Below are 17627 nucleotides of genomic sequence, written 5' to 3'. Positions count from 1 at the left end.
TCTTCATCAGAAGATATCCTCGGATCTACTCCAATCCTGCGAATCTCTGGACTCCCAATATTTCCCATTATGAGCCCAGAATTCCTCTCCGGTGACAGGGCACTTGTCACGGGTGAACCATTGCGGCGCGTAGACCTCGCCGTTGGTATCGCGTTCTCTGCGCTTAGCACGCTGCTTCTCTTCCACTCGGTGCTTCTCATCAGCGGCCAGAGTATATTCACCATCTTCCATGGCACGCTGATCAGGTCGCAATCTGGTATCCGTGGGAGGAAGCCAGTCCTTCAAGCCCTCGGGAAGCGCATTAAGCGTGATGACGAACGGTGTCAAGTTGAAAGGTATGCCCGTAGGACGAGCATTGGCCTGCCAGACCAAGAAGGTCTTGGCAGATTCGGGGTCCTGACCAGAGACAGGCGCCTCGAAACCTGGGGTGTGGCGAGCGTAGATCTTGTCGTTCCAGCGGCCACCAATGCTCCACTTGGGGGAGCCTTCGCTGTCGACGACCTTTCCTGTCACTTGGTAGGCTGACGAAGCCTTCCAGCCACGGGGCTTGAAATCGAGATAGCAGACTTCACCGGTCGTCCAGTTCTTGATTTCCATCAGACCGTAGTTATCAACAGTGGGATTACCCGTGATGATGCCGATGACCGACGAGGTCACCTTCTTCCAGGTGTAGAGTTCCTCTCCGCCGGAGGAAGGGCGCAGCTTCAGGAACCATGTGCCTAGCAGGTTGATATCAAACGATTTTCCGTAAAACTTGGACTTCAGAGAAGATTCACCCTGAACATGTGTTTCTGGTTAGCCCGGATAACAGGTATTGGCGTATAAAGACGGATTCACCTACCCAGTAGTCCCATTTGGGCGACTCAGCCCACGCAGCACCAATCGGTGGGTGGTGGCTGACTTGCTCCACGAAGAATCGATAGCCCTTGTCTGGACGTACATACTCGAAGGTTTCACCCAGAAGAGGGTTAAAGGGCTTTGCAACACGGCCGATAGTTGAGGCATACTCACTTGCGGCATATGAGGCGACATAAACCAGGCGCTCCATTGAATCAGCCCGATCAGCAGCAATGTCAAGGAGGTCGGTGTACTCAAGATCCTCAGCTACTCGCTGAAGCAGTGAGGTCGGCTCGTTAAAGGACACCGGCAGCGTCATCTTCGTCATATCCTTTCCAATCATAGATTTCAGAATACCCTGGAAAGTACATATATAATCAGCAGATGAAAAAAGCGAGGGGAGCAAGCAAACCAATGCTCAATACTTACCCACAAAGAAATCTTCGGACGGTCATCGGCGTCCATCTTGAGTCGCTGTCTTACTGGCTCTTCGTAGCCCCTGAAGGAAGGTGCAATGACGGTAGTCTTCACAGCCCGCAGCTCAGCAGTTTCATCCTTGGGCTCTTCCATCTTGTTCTCGTCGGCAGTATTGAAATCCTCAACCTCGATCTCACCCGCATCTATAGCATCAAAGAACTCCTCTCCGTCAGACTCTGAATCATAGAGGCTGCTGAGTTTGGAGTAGGCAGATGGATTGCGACTGAGGGCGGGCTTTATGAGTGGCTGTTTGGCAGGCTGGCCTGCCTCGTCGGTCATCTCAAAAATGACTGCGTCACTTTCGCTGGCCTCGAGACTTTGGTTCTCTGTCGCCAAACGGGATGGCATATTGTCAAGAGAACGGTTACTGCCTGTTGCACTCTCCAGGGCTTCTTTTAGTGCGCGCTTGGTCCGCTTCCGCTTCTCCTCAGACTCGCCCATCTTAGATTGAAGTTCTTCATGCTCTCGAGCCACGCGGGCCATGCTCTCTTCCCACATTTGACGGATAGCCTCTTCTCTGCTGAGACGAGACTGCCAATAGGAGTCTCGGTCCCGTGAGATCTTGAGTAGATTTTGCACCAAGCCCTTTAGGCTGCTGACTGCAGCTTCATAGGCACTGAGAGCCTGTTCGAGGGCTGGATCCGTAATAGTCATTTCTGGATTCCTGGACTTCTCAGTTTGCAGCGAAGCGGCCACATTTGCAAGAAGATCCAACTGAAGCTTCGCGGATTGCGCAGTGATATTGAGAGCATCCTTATCGGCAGCCGGCAACTCATTCTCGTGGCTCGAACCATAGTCGACAAATTCTTCATCCTCGCCCTCTCCGTCCGGTGCGGTTGTTACATGGCTAATTACTCTGTTCATATCGTTGGGGGCGTTGCTGTGATCAAAGGAACCTCCGTAGATGGAGCTATCTTCGTCTCCAGCCGGAATATCCAGAGTGGTACGGGATGCATATGTGCTGAGTCTTGTGCCACTGCTGCTGCCACCCCCTAGAGACGGAGGAGCCAAGCCCTTGACGCTGGGCTTGTGGGAAAGTCCGGACTCAGACGGGGTATCCGTAGCGCGGCCTTCCGTTTGATCAATCTTAGCCTGGCGAAGCACCTCTGCATTCTTGGTTCGCTGTCGTTCCTCCTCCTTTGCTTCATCTTTGGCCCACTGGATGGCGTTGTTGAGGGACCAGAACCAGCGTTTTGCCTCCACCACATGATTGGCCTTGAGATGATACTTGACTGATGATTTTCCGTGGATTTCAAAGCGCGTCTTGTCCTGCGCATCCATGTTAAGCCTGGCAATCTTCATGTTAATTGCACCGCGACAGGCAGAGCCCGCATCATCTTTAGAGCATGTTAGCAGGAGTCGATGGCATAAAGTCCCATGAAAGGTTCAAGGAGAATTCTCGAGCTTACCTTGATGCTTATAATAACTCAGAACTCCATCCTCCAGAACAAACCAACGCAGCTTATATCCAGTAGTATAATTAGTCCACTTCTTGAGATAACCCCTCATCTCGCGGGCATCTTTTCCTGCGAGCGGGGCATCGCCAACGGAAACGCGCCCAGCTAGTCCCTGAGCATTACTATTTCCGAGAATAGCCCTCTCCTGGATCCCGCGCTGCGCAATGGCGGCAGCCGGGGATCTCTTCAGGAGAGCCCGGATCTTATCATCTTTAGTAACATCCTGCGGCAGCTTTCCCTTTTTATCACGTCGGAAAGGATCCGCGCCATGCGTCAATAGAATTTCAATGAGCTGCGCATCTTTATTCCTAGCTCCCTCGTGCAGGAGCGTGCCACCGGTCTGAACAGTTGTCCGGTCGGTAACCAGATCGTGGCTGTTCACGTCCATTATGCCCTCCGCTCGAGGCTCTTCCAGCAAGGCCTCCAGGTTTTTATAATCGGAGCTTGCAATCAATGCCTGGATTTCCTGGTTCTTGCTGTCGATAAAGAGAGACCGCGCAAGCTGAAGCTGCTGGAAGATGTCAGGATTACGGGCCAGATCTAGGGCTGTCTGGCCCCGATAGTTGACAATCGAATCGTTGATCGATGGTCGGCTCAGCAATTCACGAACAAGCGGACCCCGGCCCAGCTGAGCGGCAATATGAAGTGGCGTGTTCCCATCCCGATCCCGCGAGTTGATATCAAGGTCCTCCGCGGCGGACAGCACATATTCCACGACCTGTGGTTCGGCGCATTGTAGAGCCAGATGAAGGATGGTCGTACCATTGAGACTATTCACAGCCTGCGGGTCATTGGTATCCTTGATGGCCTTGGAGATGGCGGTGGTATCGCCGCTGCGAAGGCTCTCGAAGAGACGAAAGGTGCGAACGGACTGCTCGAGTGACATGCTGCCACCTTCCGTCTGAGTCAATAAGGGTAAGTCTTCAACCGTGTCCAAATCCTCGGCGGATTCTTGGATAACCGGAGGTGGACTCGGGTCCTGGGTTTGTTTGCGACGGCTGTGGCGGCTGCTGCTGCGGGTGTGTTTCAACGAGCCACCATTTGAGGAGGCGGAGGCGGACTCGATCGAGTTGATGTCTCCGTTGTCATCAGGGTCTTTATCTTCGCCTTTGGACTTGTCGCGGTGGAGGAGGGCAAGTGCGATTGCGCTTCGCGAGCGTTTATGCCTGAGAGGACAATGGCATGTCAGTACTTAAGTACACCGTGTTCCTGTACCCCGTTCACATGCGCTCCGATGGCCCGTGTGGTGAGGGGTTCTGGCAGCTGTAGGCGATTCGAGATGTCCTGATACAAGATACTCGATAGACAACAGAAGCGACGATGTGCCAACAATGTCGCTGTCATGTGCACGCGCAGAACCATGGATCGCAGGGATGCTGTCCCCAGGGGAAGAAGTGCGAACTCACCCTTCAGCTCTGTCAGACATCTTTGGACTGTAGCACACTGTACTCGCTCCGATACATCAACAAGATTTAAATCCTAGGGTTGGGCATCTGGGAAGAAATTCGTGGGAGAGGCCTTGGGCCCTTGTTTTGGAGGGGGCAAATGATGCTGATCTCCGCCTTGGCAACATGAGGGTTCCCTCCGCGACACTATATTACGATTGACGATGGAGGGAATATGATGAACTTGAGGTGGTATTGATTGTAATACATGCACTTGCGCAAAGCAAGGCCATCTAGGCCGTCTAGATCTATCATACAGGATATACAAGGCGTAGTTTATCGAGTCTCTCCACTTACCAGGATCACAACGCTTCCCAATTGTCGCTTCAAATCTTCCTTGCCCACATCGTGGGTATCCTCAACCTCACCCCACATATCGGTCTGCCAGGTGACCTCTAGACTCGAGGCCTCGGCCGCCTCCTCAATGCCGAACTTCTTCGTCTCAGGTCGCTGGATGTGGCGGAAGTTCTCACTCCACTCCACCACCAAGCGGACTGCGATGAGTAGACTCTTAGAAGCCAGAATTGCGCGCTCGAGGCCAGCCAAGTCATGTGCGGACAACTCCGAAACCCAGGTGGCGATACTATCCTTTGTGCCCTTGGGCTGGGAAAGGGGAAGGATACTATCGGTATCGAGGATAGGAATGATCTCAAGTCCAGGCCAGACCTTTGTGGACAAGAAGCTCATGATATCTCCCGCAATTCTCGTTTGGATCTGGCGAAGAGTCTCAACGGGCTTGCCATCCGCTCTGCGGTCCAGAGGATGGACTGGTCGCTCGGGCTCCCAGCAGAGTAGCGTATCGGTATCGAGATAGCGCATGGCAGTTGTGATAATTTGGCTTCGGGTGGTATCGATGCCCTTGGCGTCTTCGCGTGCGATATCGGTGGCGCGGGCTGCAATGGAGGTCATGGGAATAAGGTGGCTCTTAAGTGCCTGCTGGGCGGAGGTCATCACATCCCACTCCAGGGCAACGGCGTGAGCGAGGTGAGGCTTTGTGGAAGGGATAGATAGCACCTCTTTCGTAGGTGTTCTCACGGGTCGCTTGTCAAGCAGGACTTGGTATTCGTCTGGATGAAGAGAAAGATAAGATGAGCGGGTGAAGATTCTCTCCGGAAGACAGCCGGTGCCTAATTCGCTCTCATACCTGGCTTTTTATGCACATAAACATCTTTCCAGAACCGTTTCTTCAGCGCTTCGGTGAGTTTGGGTCGAGATGATTCGCCTTCAGAAGTGGAGGGCTCGGCATCTTTAGTTTCCTTAAATTCTGACGAAGCAGCAGGGGCTTTAGGAGGAGGGCCATGAGCAGTAACTGGGTGTGCAACAGCCGATCGGAAGGGAGACGAGTGAATGCGCCGGCATAGCGAGACGGGGTGACGGGCGACGGCGGATAGCTGCGACGGGAGCGCAGCGCGGGCAAAAGCGACCATCTCTCGTTATGAAAAGGACCAGGCCTTTATGGATGAGATCAGAGAGGGAAAGCGAAGGGGTTGAGGCAATCGGTTCCTGAATCCAAAGCCGGAGTTTGGAACTCGAACATTTTGGCCGGGAAGTCTTGGCTCGCCACACGCGCCACATCTTAATGGCCCAGCTGCCGATAGATCTACAACATACAGAAGCATACAGAGTAAACTGTCCGGAGGAAACTATCCGGAATACTGTTTTGTCTCGGGTAGATGATCCCTTTGGAACTCTCTTCTTAATGCATATAAGCCTTCTTCGGGCTGTTCATAGGCTGTTTATAGGCTGAGTAACCTGCATCATTGCATCAGAACCAGGCACTAGGATCAAAACGATACAATCATTTGTTCGAGGGTTGTTCTTTCTCTAGTGTCCATCTTGTAGAGATAGTCATACTGTGCGTATATATTCCAATCAATTAGAGATTATCTGTCGCAGTTTGGAAAAGCAAAACAGAAGAACAACTGGAAGTTCAGAAATACCGCCCACCTTGCATCTAAAAAAAAAAAAAAAAAAAAAAAGACAAATACTCTCGAGGCATACAACTCAGGGGAATCAAAGCTGAAAAGCAAACTGACACAAAGAGTCAAGCATAGAACAATCGCAGAATGACGACATCCGCCCATGCTTTTGTAATTTACAAGAAGAGAAGAAAGGAGAGGGATAGCCTCGATAGATCGAGACAGGCCATCATTTTGTTTTTGATAACCAGGCAATGGGGTGTAAAGAGAAGAAAAACACTGGGCTGAAGAGAAAGGAAAAAAAAAAGCCAACAACGGTCGAAATGGTATCACTCGGTCAGTATTTGACGCTGGAAAAGACTCTAAGAGCCTTACGAGAAGTATAGCACACTGATATTCCGAGGGTTCCTCGACTCAGTTGCTCACTCTCGATTACTTGGCAACACATGCAGAATTGCCAAGTGTAAAATTTGGAAGGAGAGGGGAAAGGGATGAAATCAGTGCACATCTAGAAGCAAAGCAGAGCACATGGGTGTCGTCACGGCATTTCGTCATGAATGATATAAAAAGCCAGCCAATTCAATGGGGGCGAGAATTCTTCGCTGTTCTCCTTTCACTTCCGAGGATATGGTTGCGAGACCAATTTTCGGAGAATGATAGAGAACAGGAAAGGGTCTCCGGTAAGCATCGAAGATCTCATATGAGATATTGCGGATAATACGGTTGCTTCATACGATCAGCATCCGTCCGCTTCTTCATACGCTCCGCGTCATAGTCATCAGCACCATCACGGCTACCCCATGTTGTCTGGTTAAAAGAAAAAATCCAAAGTCAGTCTAGCTCTCGGACACTGAAGCTATAGTTGTGCAATGCAGAAAGCGAAAAGCGAAAAAAAAAGTAAAAGAAAAAAAGGGATCGTAGCCATCAAATCACAACGACCTAAGTCCTGAGAAAAAATGGCTCACGGGGTAAATAGTGGATAAACAGAGCTGCAAGAAGGAGGAGATTGTGATCAAAGCGTTTGTGACGCTGGATTGTCATAGGAAGGGAGGATACGGGGGAAAGGAGGGGCTGCGCTTGGATACACACGGCATGTATGCACCAGAGCACCAGACAAGAGAAAAAGAGAGGCGAAAAGGAACACGAAATGAAAGGCGAAAAAAAAAGGAGATTTGAACATACCACATTCAGTGTCATCACGGCATACATCTTGATCGCACCATGGAAATAACCGAAGAGGACGGAGACTGGCAACAACAGCACGTCGACGGGATACCGAAGATAATGACCGAGCAGCTTGATCCATTTGCTAGTGAAAATCCACATGTAGAGAAGAGTCATGGACTGATCGTGTAAAGACTCTCCCCACGACCCTGTCGCCTTGTGGCACAGCCAGACCAACAGCAAGTCGCCTAGAAGGGCGGGCGGCGATAAAGTGGTCAAGTGGACGGCGTAAGCGCTCCAAGGCTGACGACTATAGAAAGCATGTTAGCCAACTGCATTCTGCGGGAAAGAATAAAAAAAAAGAACAAAAACAAAAAAGGCCCAAACCAAGTAACACCACCGGTCTCAGACCATACCCACCCTATCTCGGCGCCTTGCGCCTAGACTCGGGGAGACCCCCAAAAAGAGTTTGCCTCTTTTTGACCCGATCAAAGAGAAGGCAAAGACACCGAGATGGGTGGGGGAAAGGAAGTAGAGAAAGCCCATTCGAGTCTGAGCCAATCGGAGAGGACATTCAGGGGAAGAGGGAACTTGATACGTTGCACTTACTGCCAAATGTGCTTCTCGTGGAACATTGAGGTCAGATTGCTCCGCCAATTGCTTCTTGACCAGCGGGCGCATTGCTTCAAAAAACGAGGGTTATCTTCGAGGGTAGTCAGCACCTCCGCCTCCGGGTGGTACTGCATATAAGTTTCCCATCCATGCGAGACCATCCAGCGGGTGATAAAGTTATCATCGTCGGCGTTGAGTTGGTACTTTCCCCACCACCACTCCTCATTGGTGAAAGCGTAGGTGAAGGCCTCGTTCTGTAGAATTCGTGTCCGATACGCAACCGTCCGTCCCGACATGCAGGGAAGTCCACCGTCCACATGGGTCGTCGCGCCGCAATCAAAGTTGCGTCGTTCCAGGTACAGAGCTCCCAAGAAGCCCCAGACTCGCTGTGAGAGGCTCGGTTCAATGGCCCGGCGCAATCGCTGGCAGGTTACCACACCGCCGTATTTCTCATCCTTTTCAAAGGGCGCCAGAATCCATGGCAGCAGAGTGCGCGGCCAGCTCACGTCGTCGTCGGCGAGAATAGTGATGGCGGTTTTGACCTCGGGGATGGCTCGAGTCATTTGGCGGCGCTTATTGGGGTGTTTCACGGTGAACAATCGGACCCGAGTTGTTGGCATCAAGCTCAGCATCATCTCGGCCTTCTTGCGATTGGCCTCGATTGTGACGAGAAGCACCTCACGGGGTTGGTTGTCGAGAATTGTCCGTATCGTCTCCACCAGCTCATCTCCACAGCCCTCTAACGATGGAATGATCACCGTCACATCTTGCGAGGTCAATTTGGGGTTCTCTGGTGGTGGGATTGGCTTGAATGTCCAAAAGGAGAACAGATTGAACACGAGGCGGGTATAACGATAAATACTGGTACTGGTTAGCTCGGTGGTTGATTGGGCTCCACACTTGTACTTACAAGAGTGTCACAAACGCTCGCAGAAACGGGAAGGCCATGGTGTGAAACTTGACCCTCGACCTCTTTTTTTTGTAGTAGTAGTCGTCCTAGTTCTCTGGGTGATTTTGGGGGGGGGGAGAGAGAAGATCCTCAGATGAGGTATAAGCATTCAATGCGTTATACCTATTGACCAAGTCCAATGGTCAATTGTCAATTGGCTAGGCGGAGGCCAAGTCAAAACGAATGTCACAAGGAGACCGAGCTTCCTTTGGCCCAAAATGAAAAGAGAAGGGGCAAAGGGGGGAGAGAGAGGAAAAGAAATAAGTACTTTATTGAAGGGAAAGCGAGATTAAAGTAGGAAGAGAGGCAGCACATGCGATGAACTAAAGCCAATAATCCCATAAATTATAATAATGCAATACACAAAAAGATTTATTTGAAATAATCGCCAAAAAGTCAAAAAACCAAAAAAGAAAAGTAGAAAAAAAAACCCAACTAAAAAAACCAACTAAAAAAGCAAACTAAAAAAGCTATGCCCCAGTCTCCGTTGTCGTTTTGAGAGTGCTGCAGGTGTAGTTTTGCCTCGTGCGTCAGAGACCCTGGATCTAGAGGCAGTCGGAGGGTGGAGAGGATTGGCGGCCCATGCAGAGTGGATATATTATGTTACGTATCTTACCTAGTATCTACGTATATTGTACTCCGTACACTGGGGGTTGATTCGAGTATTATTTCAGTGATCATGTGCACATTGGAATGGTTCATGGCTTCAAAGCCTATATTGGGTGCCGGATGGAGGCAACTAGGGGGTTGGCTGAGCTAGCAACCCGAAATGCAATGTCATTCGGTCCGTTCAGCCTGTGGGGAATCTATGAGGGTTGATCTTTAGCCTTTGGGTTGTCTAACCCGTTTATGGTACCTCAACTCCGAGTCATAGGAGCGAAATCGTTCACGATCAAGCCATTTAGGTTAGTGACCTTGGGGCAAGGTTCTTCTAAGCGATTCAATCAGAGGAGGGGTACCTTGTTGCAGGTACCATAAAAATGACAAGGATATCGTTTTTCTAATGTTAACCGGCCCAAAGGCCAAGAAGATCATTTTAAAAAAAGAAGAAAAGCAAAAATGATGCTGCACTGGAGAACATATCCGATCATGCATGCGAGATTGTGCCCTGGTCGGAACTCCCCAATCTTGGAAGGCCCGTGGACCAGGACAAATCCATGGTAAGCTGTCTACACTTCCCAGGAACTCTTGATATTTAGCACGGGATGATATCTTCCATCTTGCTGACCTTCTGCACAGATCATAGGCTATGCAGTGGCTAGGTATTTGATAATCGGTTGATTTGTGGAATGGGATTTTCCTCAATACTATTAGCGTCTTGTCAAGAAAAAAAAAAGTATGCAGCCTCGGGAGGATCCGCCAAAAGTACGTTTTAATAAGAATTTCATCTATTTTGTACTTTCAAGGATCCGGTCTGGCATAATCTCGGGGATCGTGACCCTAAGGTATTGGTCGGAAAAAACTGCCTGTGAGAGGCAAATGCTTAGTACCAAGTCGTTGTGACTCCATAAAAAAAGAGAGGGCAAAAAGGCCTCGAACCGAAGTGGAAAAGGGAAAAGGGAACAGAGAAAAAAAAAAAAAAAAAAACGGGTAATCCTAGTGGCGATCGCTCAAGTGTCCGTGTAACAGCCTGTTCGCTCGTGCTCTTCACAAGCTCGAGTGGGGCAATACCGGTATTGAAAGGAAAGATACCAGATATTACCCAGAGGTACATCAGGTATGTAGGTATGTACCTAGGTACCTAGGCAGATATAAGCATTGTGTAGCAAACCTTGGAAGAAGGCAGAAATACCAGGTTAAGGGCAGCTGCCTCGGTGGCGGAAACGTACCTGTAGTCACGAGTACGGAGTACGGAGTACCTGAGATGAACCTTGGCCTTAAAGAGACCGTGCTGACAAGGTTTCGGACACAATACAATAGCTCATATTGGAGGGGGGAGGGGGTGGAATACGGAGTACGGAGTACGGAGTGTACATATATTATAATATACAATATACATAATTATACATATCCAAACACATAACGTCGTTCTGATGTCCGAAAGACACGGAGTACTCCGTGCGACTAACCCCGATATAGTTGCATTCAGACTCATATCCGACCCTTCAACCGCTGACTCGCGCCAGAGGTCGCTTTGGCGTCTAACCGTGAAGCAGCGGAATGGGGGCACGGCCGAAGGATCCATGGGATTGTAGCTGCAGAAGGCCCAAAGTGGATATCTCGCAGTGATCGTCCCAACTCAACCGACTACGCAATCGGGTACTTTTGATTTCGCTTAGGCCTCGTGTTTCATTCTATCTGCAGCAGTTCTATCTGGGTTCGTTGCATATGCAGATGGGTACATTTGTCCATAGACTTTGCATTGTATAGCCTTTCTCCCGGCCGAGCCGAAACTCGAAAGTACAATGTCCGACCGGCCAGGTCACGTCTTGAGTGAAACAGACGCGTATCTCGGCTGCACGGACTCCCAGGGCCCTGTTGAACCCGCTCAACTCCACCGACGCCGGGAATGGCCGGATTTCTAACTACTTAGTAGGTGTGAAAGGGGGAAGTGGATTGCGCATAGACCCGAAAAGCCCTCCACATCCAGGAGAGTGACCATCGAAATACCCAAACGGAATATATTGATCATTTATATATATATATACATATATACTCCGTACGTGGGTGTATAAAATGGGGGCCAAACGGGATCCTCGAAATCACGGGAAAAAGGGGCGATGACATGCAGTCGATCAAAAGAAAGAAAAAGACGAAAGCCGGAAAAAAAAAAAAAAAAAAAAAAAAAGCCCCCCAGCCAATCTGCCGCCCAAATCCATTTCCAGTAGGAGATGAGAAAAGGAGAATAGAACAGAATAGAACGGAGCAGCCGAGACTATCCTGTGTCCGTCCCCTTTTAGGTCTACGCTGTTGACCAGGGTGTGTAGATTCACCTCCAGGCGCGGAGTACGGAGTACGTTGTAGTCTAGTCTGTATTTTTCAGAAATTCAGATCGACTGTGGGGGGAATTCGTAACTTTTCAGTGGAGCGCAGTTTTGACAAAAGACACAATCCCATTGTGTGTTCTCTTGAAGATCAATTCCCAGTTGTTTCTACTCCGTACCCCTCGCCAAGTGAGAAAAACCGGATCCACGAGAAACCTACGGCAATCTAACTGTCAGCATTGACTAAATGTCCACCGGCAAATGAGAAAGGATACATGGAAACGATAGCGCGATCTGGTGGCAACGGCGTAGCAGCTGCAGGGGGGAACATAATCTAACACGATCGAGTACTACCTAAGGTAGTTTCCACCCGTTCTCCGGAGCTGCAAAGGGAAACCTCCGTTGGATGCTCGGAGGTCGCAGGTCATTGGTATATTCGGGGGAAAATCATCCGTGCCATTCTAACCGCTCTCTGGTGGGTTAGGTGCAGCAAATGGCTTGGTGGCTGGCAATTTACTGCAACCATCGCTGGTAGTCTCGGGATAATCACCGACTTCGGTCTCCACAGGTGGATCCTAATCTTCTCTGACCCGGGTAATTCTGATACGAAACGGGTGAAGCTGGTATTTAATAGGAGAGCCCTAGAGGGCAGCGTTACCATACCGGAGAAGGGGGAATCGAGGGCTTCTCCGTTGGAAGGAAGCCTAAATGCACCTATGGCGATGGACAGGTCTTGGGATTTTGACTTCGACTTGAGATTGGCCACTGCGGCTCTTTCTGAGACCGTCTGGCCATTCAGATCTCAATACAGGCGTGACTTGGGGGAATAGACGCATGATCGCTTACCCGACATGGGTATGTAGAGGAGTTCCGAGCGTTGGCTTATCTACTCTGCTGTCAGTGCGCTCGTTGGCTAGACTTGTCCTTTTGGACGGAGGACGTTATACCCTACCTTGTACTCCGGACTCCGTACCGAGGTTAAGCCAAGGCACACTGTAGATCCAAGAGTCCAGAGTAATGAACGATTGAATTACAAGGTACCAATGCACTTTGATTAGCTACAGTCAGCTTGTCACCCGCTCATCCGTTTCTAGCCAGGTACCTAGGTACCTAGATACCTAGATACCCCGTACCCCGTACCCCGTACTCCGTAGTCCATACCTCTCGCTATATCAAACCCGCGAGAATATCACGGAAATCAGACCACCGAGTCCACATCTCGTATTGAAACGCCAAGGTCTATACCAAATATGCATAAGGACAAAGATCGCAATGCACACGGCACATCCTGACGTCAAATAAAATCCCGTTCATGCAGCTGGGATAAGACTGAGGGGCCAGCGGAACAGCGGCTGCACCTAGACGTAAGAGGGACCGTCGTCGCAGCGGAAATGCACCTCGTGCATCCTCCCCCCGGGCACTAATGCGAAGCAATTACCAGGAATACGTCTGGTGTTGGCAAAAGGAAAAAAAAAAGAAAAAAGGGAGAAAAAGGGAGAAAAAGGGAGAGAAAAAAAAAAGAAAAGAAATCATCGATGTACCTTTCTAGAACACATGTGCAGAACCCCATTTACGCCATGCAGGTCTATACCCTCGGCGTTGGCCGTTGAAATAGGCTGTGCAATATAGTCCATGGGAGTCGAGACCTTGGTCGTTCCGATATTTTACTTGGTTTTGATATGGCTTTGGGTCTTTTAAAATTCCCGCCCTGAGTGAAGCTACATTGAATCTATATGCAGCCAATATTGGATTTGTAGGTCCTAAACTAGATCAGCAAATAAGCAACCATAAGCAACCCGATAGAGAGGAGGGTGGGGGGGCAAGCCATAGCAAAGCTTCAGCCCTATAGTCTCGTGGCCCCCTTGGCAAGATGATCTGAACTAAACCATATGCACCGCACACGTTTCACTCGGGTTTCCATAGCCAGCCTGCAGGGTCGAAACAAGACTCAAAATCGACGCCACCGAACAGCCCAATCGCCCCGTAGAGGTCATAGTCCCCTTCCAAGCCCTCGATGCCCCCGGAATCCGAGTCAACCTCCTCATGCAGATCCCACCCCTCGGATCGGCGTCCATTTCTTGTGAAGAAGATATGCACCTTGCATCTCTTGTTCTTATCCCCACTGCAGATATCATCTGGGAGGGAAAACTCCATCCCCAACCCAACGGTTTCACCCACCTTGAACCCCGTAGTAAAATCCCGGCCCCCAAACGAATCATTCACAAACCGACATCCATCATCAGAAAACACTCCCAATCCACCCCTTTCCCAGCCAGGGGATCGCCACGATGGATATGGCTGCGCAACAAACCCAATCGAAAACCCACTGCAATCCTGCGGCGTCGGGCCCGCCCTCAGCGCCAGTAGTTTCACCTCAAAGTAAATGGTCTTTTTCAGCTCCCGCACAAACGGCGAGTCCTCTAGCGGGAAGTACATCGGCAGCTGACTGAGAACGACACAGTCCCCATTGCCATCGGCGCTGTGTCCACGCCAGCGGCCGCGAGCCACGGCCGAGACGTGGCCACGCAGCTCGTTCGGATGCACGGGTCTCAGATCGTGCGTCTGCACGTCGTGGTACACAGCGGCAGAGGGCTTGGTGGGGAGCCACAGCGGGACCGAGTCGCAGAAGTCATGGGCGCGCTGTGCATCGTCTTCTGAGGCGTTGCCTGTGCCGGAGATCAAATAGCCTGTGATCGGTGGTGGTGGGAATGTGGCTGTGTCGGGGACTGCCTCTTGCCAGTTGTGATATGGGGGCGGGTTGGCCTCGGCCTGTGGCTGGTGCTGGCTTGGGCTCCCCGACCAGGATGCTTGTGATGCATCATAACTTGGCGGGAGGTCGGAGACCTGGTTATGGTGTTGGTTGGACATTGTGGGGTTTCTTGTACAAGGATGGGGGGTTACTCCGTACACAGCGAGGTTGTTTCTTTTGGGAGTGCCACGTTGTGTAGAGATTACCTATTTGACTTCTTCTGCCACTTCTTGCCGTTCTCGTTTTAGGTGTCGGCGTTCCGAGTAAATTTGAGCACGTCCCCATGGATCTTCCCAGGTCGACATCTAAGGTTCCGATGGTCCACGGGTTGATCACTGATCCTTCCGAGGTTATATATTTAGAATGGCCTTTTGGAGCGTCACCTGATCGTCACCTGATTCGGTCCCTCGTGGATGAGAACGAATATAGTTCACATGACAATCTCAACGCCGTTGGAGTAGACCCAATTGGGAACTCATTTCCACCGGTCATCTGTCTCATTCTTGTTCTGCGTCATCCTGTTCTGGTTATATTCCCAAGTCTGCACTGTAACAGCCTGATGCTCCCTCAATCGTCGCAACCATGCTATTCAGACAGTACCTATGAAAGTTGCTAAGCAGGGCATGGGTCAGACAAGCACCCATGTACAGCCATTTCGATTCCTCGAGCTCCCCAGTGAGATTAGGTCACTTGTTTACGAGTACACTGATCTCATCAGCCCGCGCAACAAGCTCCAATGGGCTCCAGACCATGGCTATACACTCGATCTAACATTCTGCCCACCACACTGTAGTGCACCATATGACACTTGTCATCCAAGCATGCACAGGAACTGTGGATCCCCCAATGCCCTCCGCTGCCACTGTCGTCATGGCTTATCATCTTGGCATGGTGGGTAGCCCTACTGCTGGGCATGTACACACTACGCCTGCCAATTTAACACCTGCAAATCTGGACCTGCGCACGGTACAGGCCTGGGCCTAAGCTACTGCGGTGCAAAAGCATCGGCATATTCTCCGGCTTGCTATTGCTGGAAACCCTCTGTTGTACTATTCCACACATCTCGAACCAACCGAGAAGAAACAATGCGGGTTTTCTTCTCTCGAAATGCATTCGAGATCCCTCACCACAAGCCATACTCATACACAGCCGAAGCCAAAGCCGCACCAGAAAGATGCGCAGCGGCAGTATTCCTGGCAGAGGTCGTCCCTGCAGATATGATACCACACCTCAGTAAACTCACCATCTCACTCTGGCACTGTGTCAAGACAACGGCTAGGGAGGACTGGTGTCAGATTGTATCATACGTCGCCGGTATATCAAATCTCCGCTTTCTATCCATTGGCCCTGCGATGGGCTTCGATGAGATCAAGTACGCAATACCGGACACGCCGGAAGAACTAGCTAGTGAACGGGGTCTTGTGCAGATCAGGGACGCTATAAATCAGTACGCTTGGCCGATTGAGATTTCAGAGACGGCTATCCAGTCATTCTACGTGGATATTGGATTTACCCAATACCCACCTATTTTTAAGGTATTCTACTCCTACCGGCGCGCTGAGGACTCAGCTGTTCTTGTAGGAGATGAGCGTATTGCGGGGGATAATTATGCCTTTGTAAGAGGGTGCGAGGGGCCGGTTGGAGAGCAGGGAGGTAAGGAAAGATGGCTTGAGGGACTGGATCTTTTCGAGTTGGAAGATTACGGAGTGGCAAGGTGCATGGCAGATTCTAGACTACCCAAAAGACTAGTAGGACAGGAGATACAAAGCAAACAGTAAAATCCTAGAAAAGACATAGTTAAGCTCTAAGTGGATAACCACTCTATAGAATGGAAAACCAAATCAAGGTGAATTAGAAGAAAGATACAGAATAAGCTACATTAAGTGAAAAAAAAGTAAACAAGAAGAACAACCCCTTTATAGTCATCTAGGTACGTTGAATGTTCATAAAGTGATCCTTAATGATCTGGACCATTTCAAGGATACGATTAAACAGCTCCCTGTGGTAGTCGGGATAGACACACGAGCCGCGGCGATAATGTCGGCGAAGTTCTCAGCCCGCATGGCGTTGTGGATGGCTTGAGGCGATGAAGAACATAGAGAGGAGATGACAGTGCTTGCTGCTTATGACCTGAATATGTGCGTTGATCTTGTGCTGGTAGAAGAGTCCCATGTTGTCGTCTTTGATGGGACCAAGAGGAGGAATGTTGGGGTCGGAGTGGCCAAGATAGATAGAGAAGAAGTTCAAAGGACATTTTGATTTGCTCATTTTCCCACATTAGAAGATTGTGGTAACAACCAGATTGTGACGGCATATATGTAATGGCTTGGATCTCGGCACAGTCTTCATTTTTACCGGTAGAGGCAGTGGACTGGTGAGGCTGACCGATGGATAAATCTCCGAGGATTCCATGTATTGCTCCAGATTCATCCCGCCTTCCAACTCATTGGATTCACGACGATAACGACGCCTTCTGCATGGCATAAAGGGGGTGTGTGATAGTTCGAAGGCCACCTGGGCAGAGATCAGGAGCTGGATTAGCCATCACTGATAAGCATTGGTGCAATACTGGTAGAAAGAGGTGAGTGATTAGTGGGTGAGAAAGGATGAGGATAGACAATGGAGGTGATCAAGGCTAACCTTATGTGAGTAGAGATGATCGAAGACGGTAGAAGTGTTATGGAGAGCAGAAGAGCAGGGAGGTTGAAGTCTAGAGGGCGATTGATCTGGTTTCTTTGCATTGATCCGAGGTTCTTCCCGCTATGGTTCCATGGTTCGGATTGATATGCGCTTATATACATAACTTATATATATACTATATACTCTATATGGATACATATAGACATGATCGACATGTAGGTCATGTCTTATCCCTCTTCATCTTAAGCTATTCGTCTCGACTGCGTCCTGCTCCTACCTAGCTATCTAGGCATATCGTTGTCCATCTCTCTCCTTTGCCGTTATATTGTGGGAGGCTAAAGCCGGAGGATTCAGATGCCTCATCGCGACTCATGGCTAAGATGGCTAGCCTGACAAAGGTAGCATCAATATGACACCTAGGCAGTAGATAGATCGAATGTGGCCCCTATTGTAG

At 50.0% G+C, this 17627-nt stretch overlaps 4 protein-coding genes across 4 annotated transcripts; 1 reads left to right on the top strand and 3 right to left on the bottom strand.

The window, feature by feature from the left end:
• Window positions 1–6: 6 nt before the first annotated feature.
• N7457_003949 (ATP12 ATPase F1F0-assembly protein) lies at window positions 7–5643 on the bottom strand (the record flags this gene model as incomplete). Its single annotated transcript, XM_057174994.1, has 7 exons — window positions 7–777; window positions 842–1195; window positions 1267–2651; window positions 2724–3937; window positions 4178–4197; window positions 4514–5283; window positions 5361–5643. 7 exons carry the CDS (start codon window positions 5641–5643, stop codon window positions 7–9), a joined length of 4797 nt encoding a protein of 1598 aa, XP_057032041.1.
• Window positions 5644–6831: 1188 nt separating this feature from the next.
• Window positions 6832–8859, bottom strand: N7457_003948 (glycosyltransferase family 2 protein; the record flags this gene model as incomplete). Its single annotated transcript, XM_057174993.1, has 4 exons — window positions 6832–6942; window positions 7318–7609; window positions 7909–8772; window positions 8822–8859. 4 exons carry the CDS (start codon window positions 8857–8859, stop codon window positions 6832–6834), a joined length of 1305 nt encoding a protein of 434 aa, XP_057032040.1.
• A 4830-nt stretch (window positions 8860–13689) lies between these two features.
• Window positions 13690–14652, bottom strand: N7457_003947 (SSH4 family protein; the record flags this gene model as incomplete). Its single annotated transcript, XM_057174992.1, has 1 exon — window positions 13690–14652. The coding sequence occupies one exon, from the start codon at window positions 14650–14652 to the stop codon at window positions 13690–13692; it is 963 nt and encodes a 320-aa protein (XP_057032039.1).
• A 966-nt stretch (window positions 14653–15618) lies between these two features.
• Window positions 15619–16311, top strand: N7457_003946 (uncharacterized protein; the record flags this gene model as incomplete). Its single annotated transcript, XM_057174991.1, has 1 exon — window positions 15619–16311. One exon carries the CDS (start codon window positions 15619–15621, stop codon window positions 16309–16311), a length of 693 nt encoding a protein of 230 aa, XP_057032038.1.
• Window positions 16312–17627: the final 1316 nt, after the last annotated feature.

Source organism: Penicillium paradoxum (assembly GCF_028828445.1).
Source record: "Penicillium paradoxum strain IBT 22861 chromosome Unknown utg000004l_segment0_segment0, whole genome shotgun sequence".
NCBI classification, from domain to species: domain Eukaryota; kingdom Fungi; phylum Ascomycota; class Eurotiomycetes; order Eurotiales; family Aspergillaceae; genus Penicillium; species Penicillium paradoxum.
This window is presented reverse-complemented; position numbering and strand designations above follow the sequence as displayed.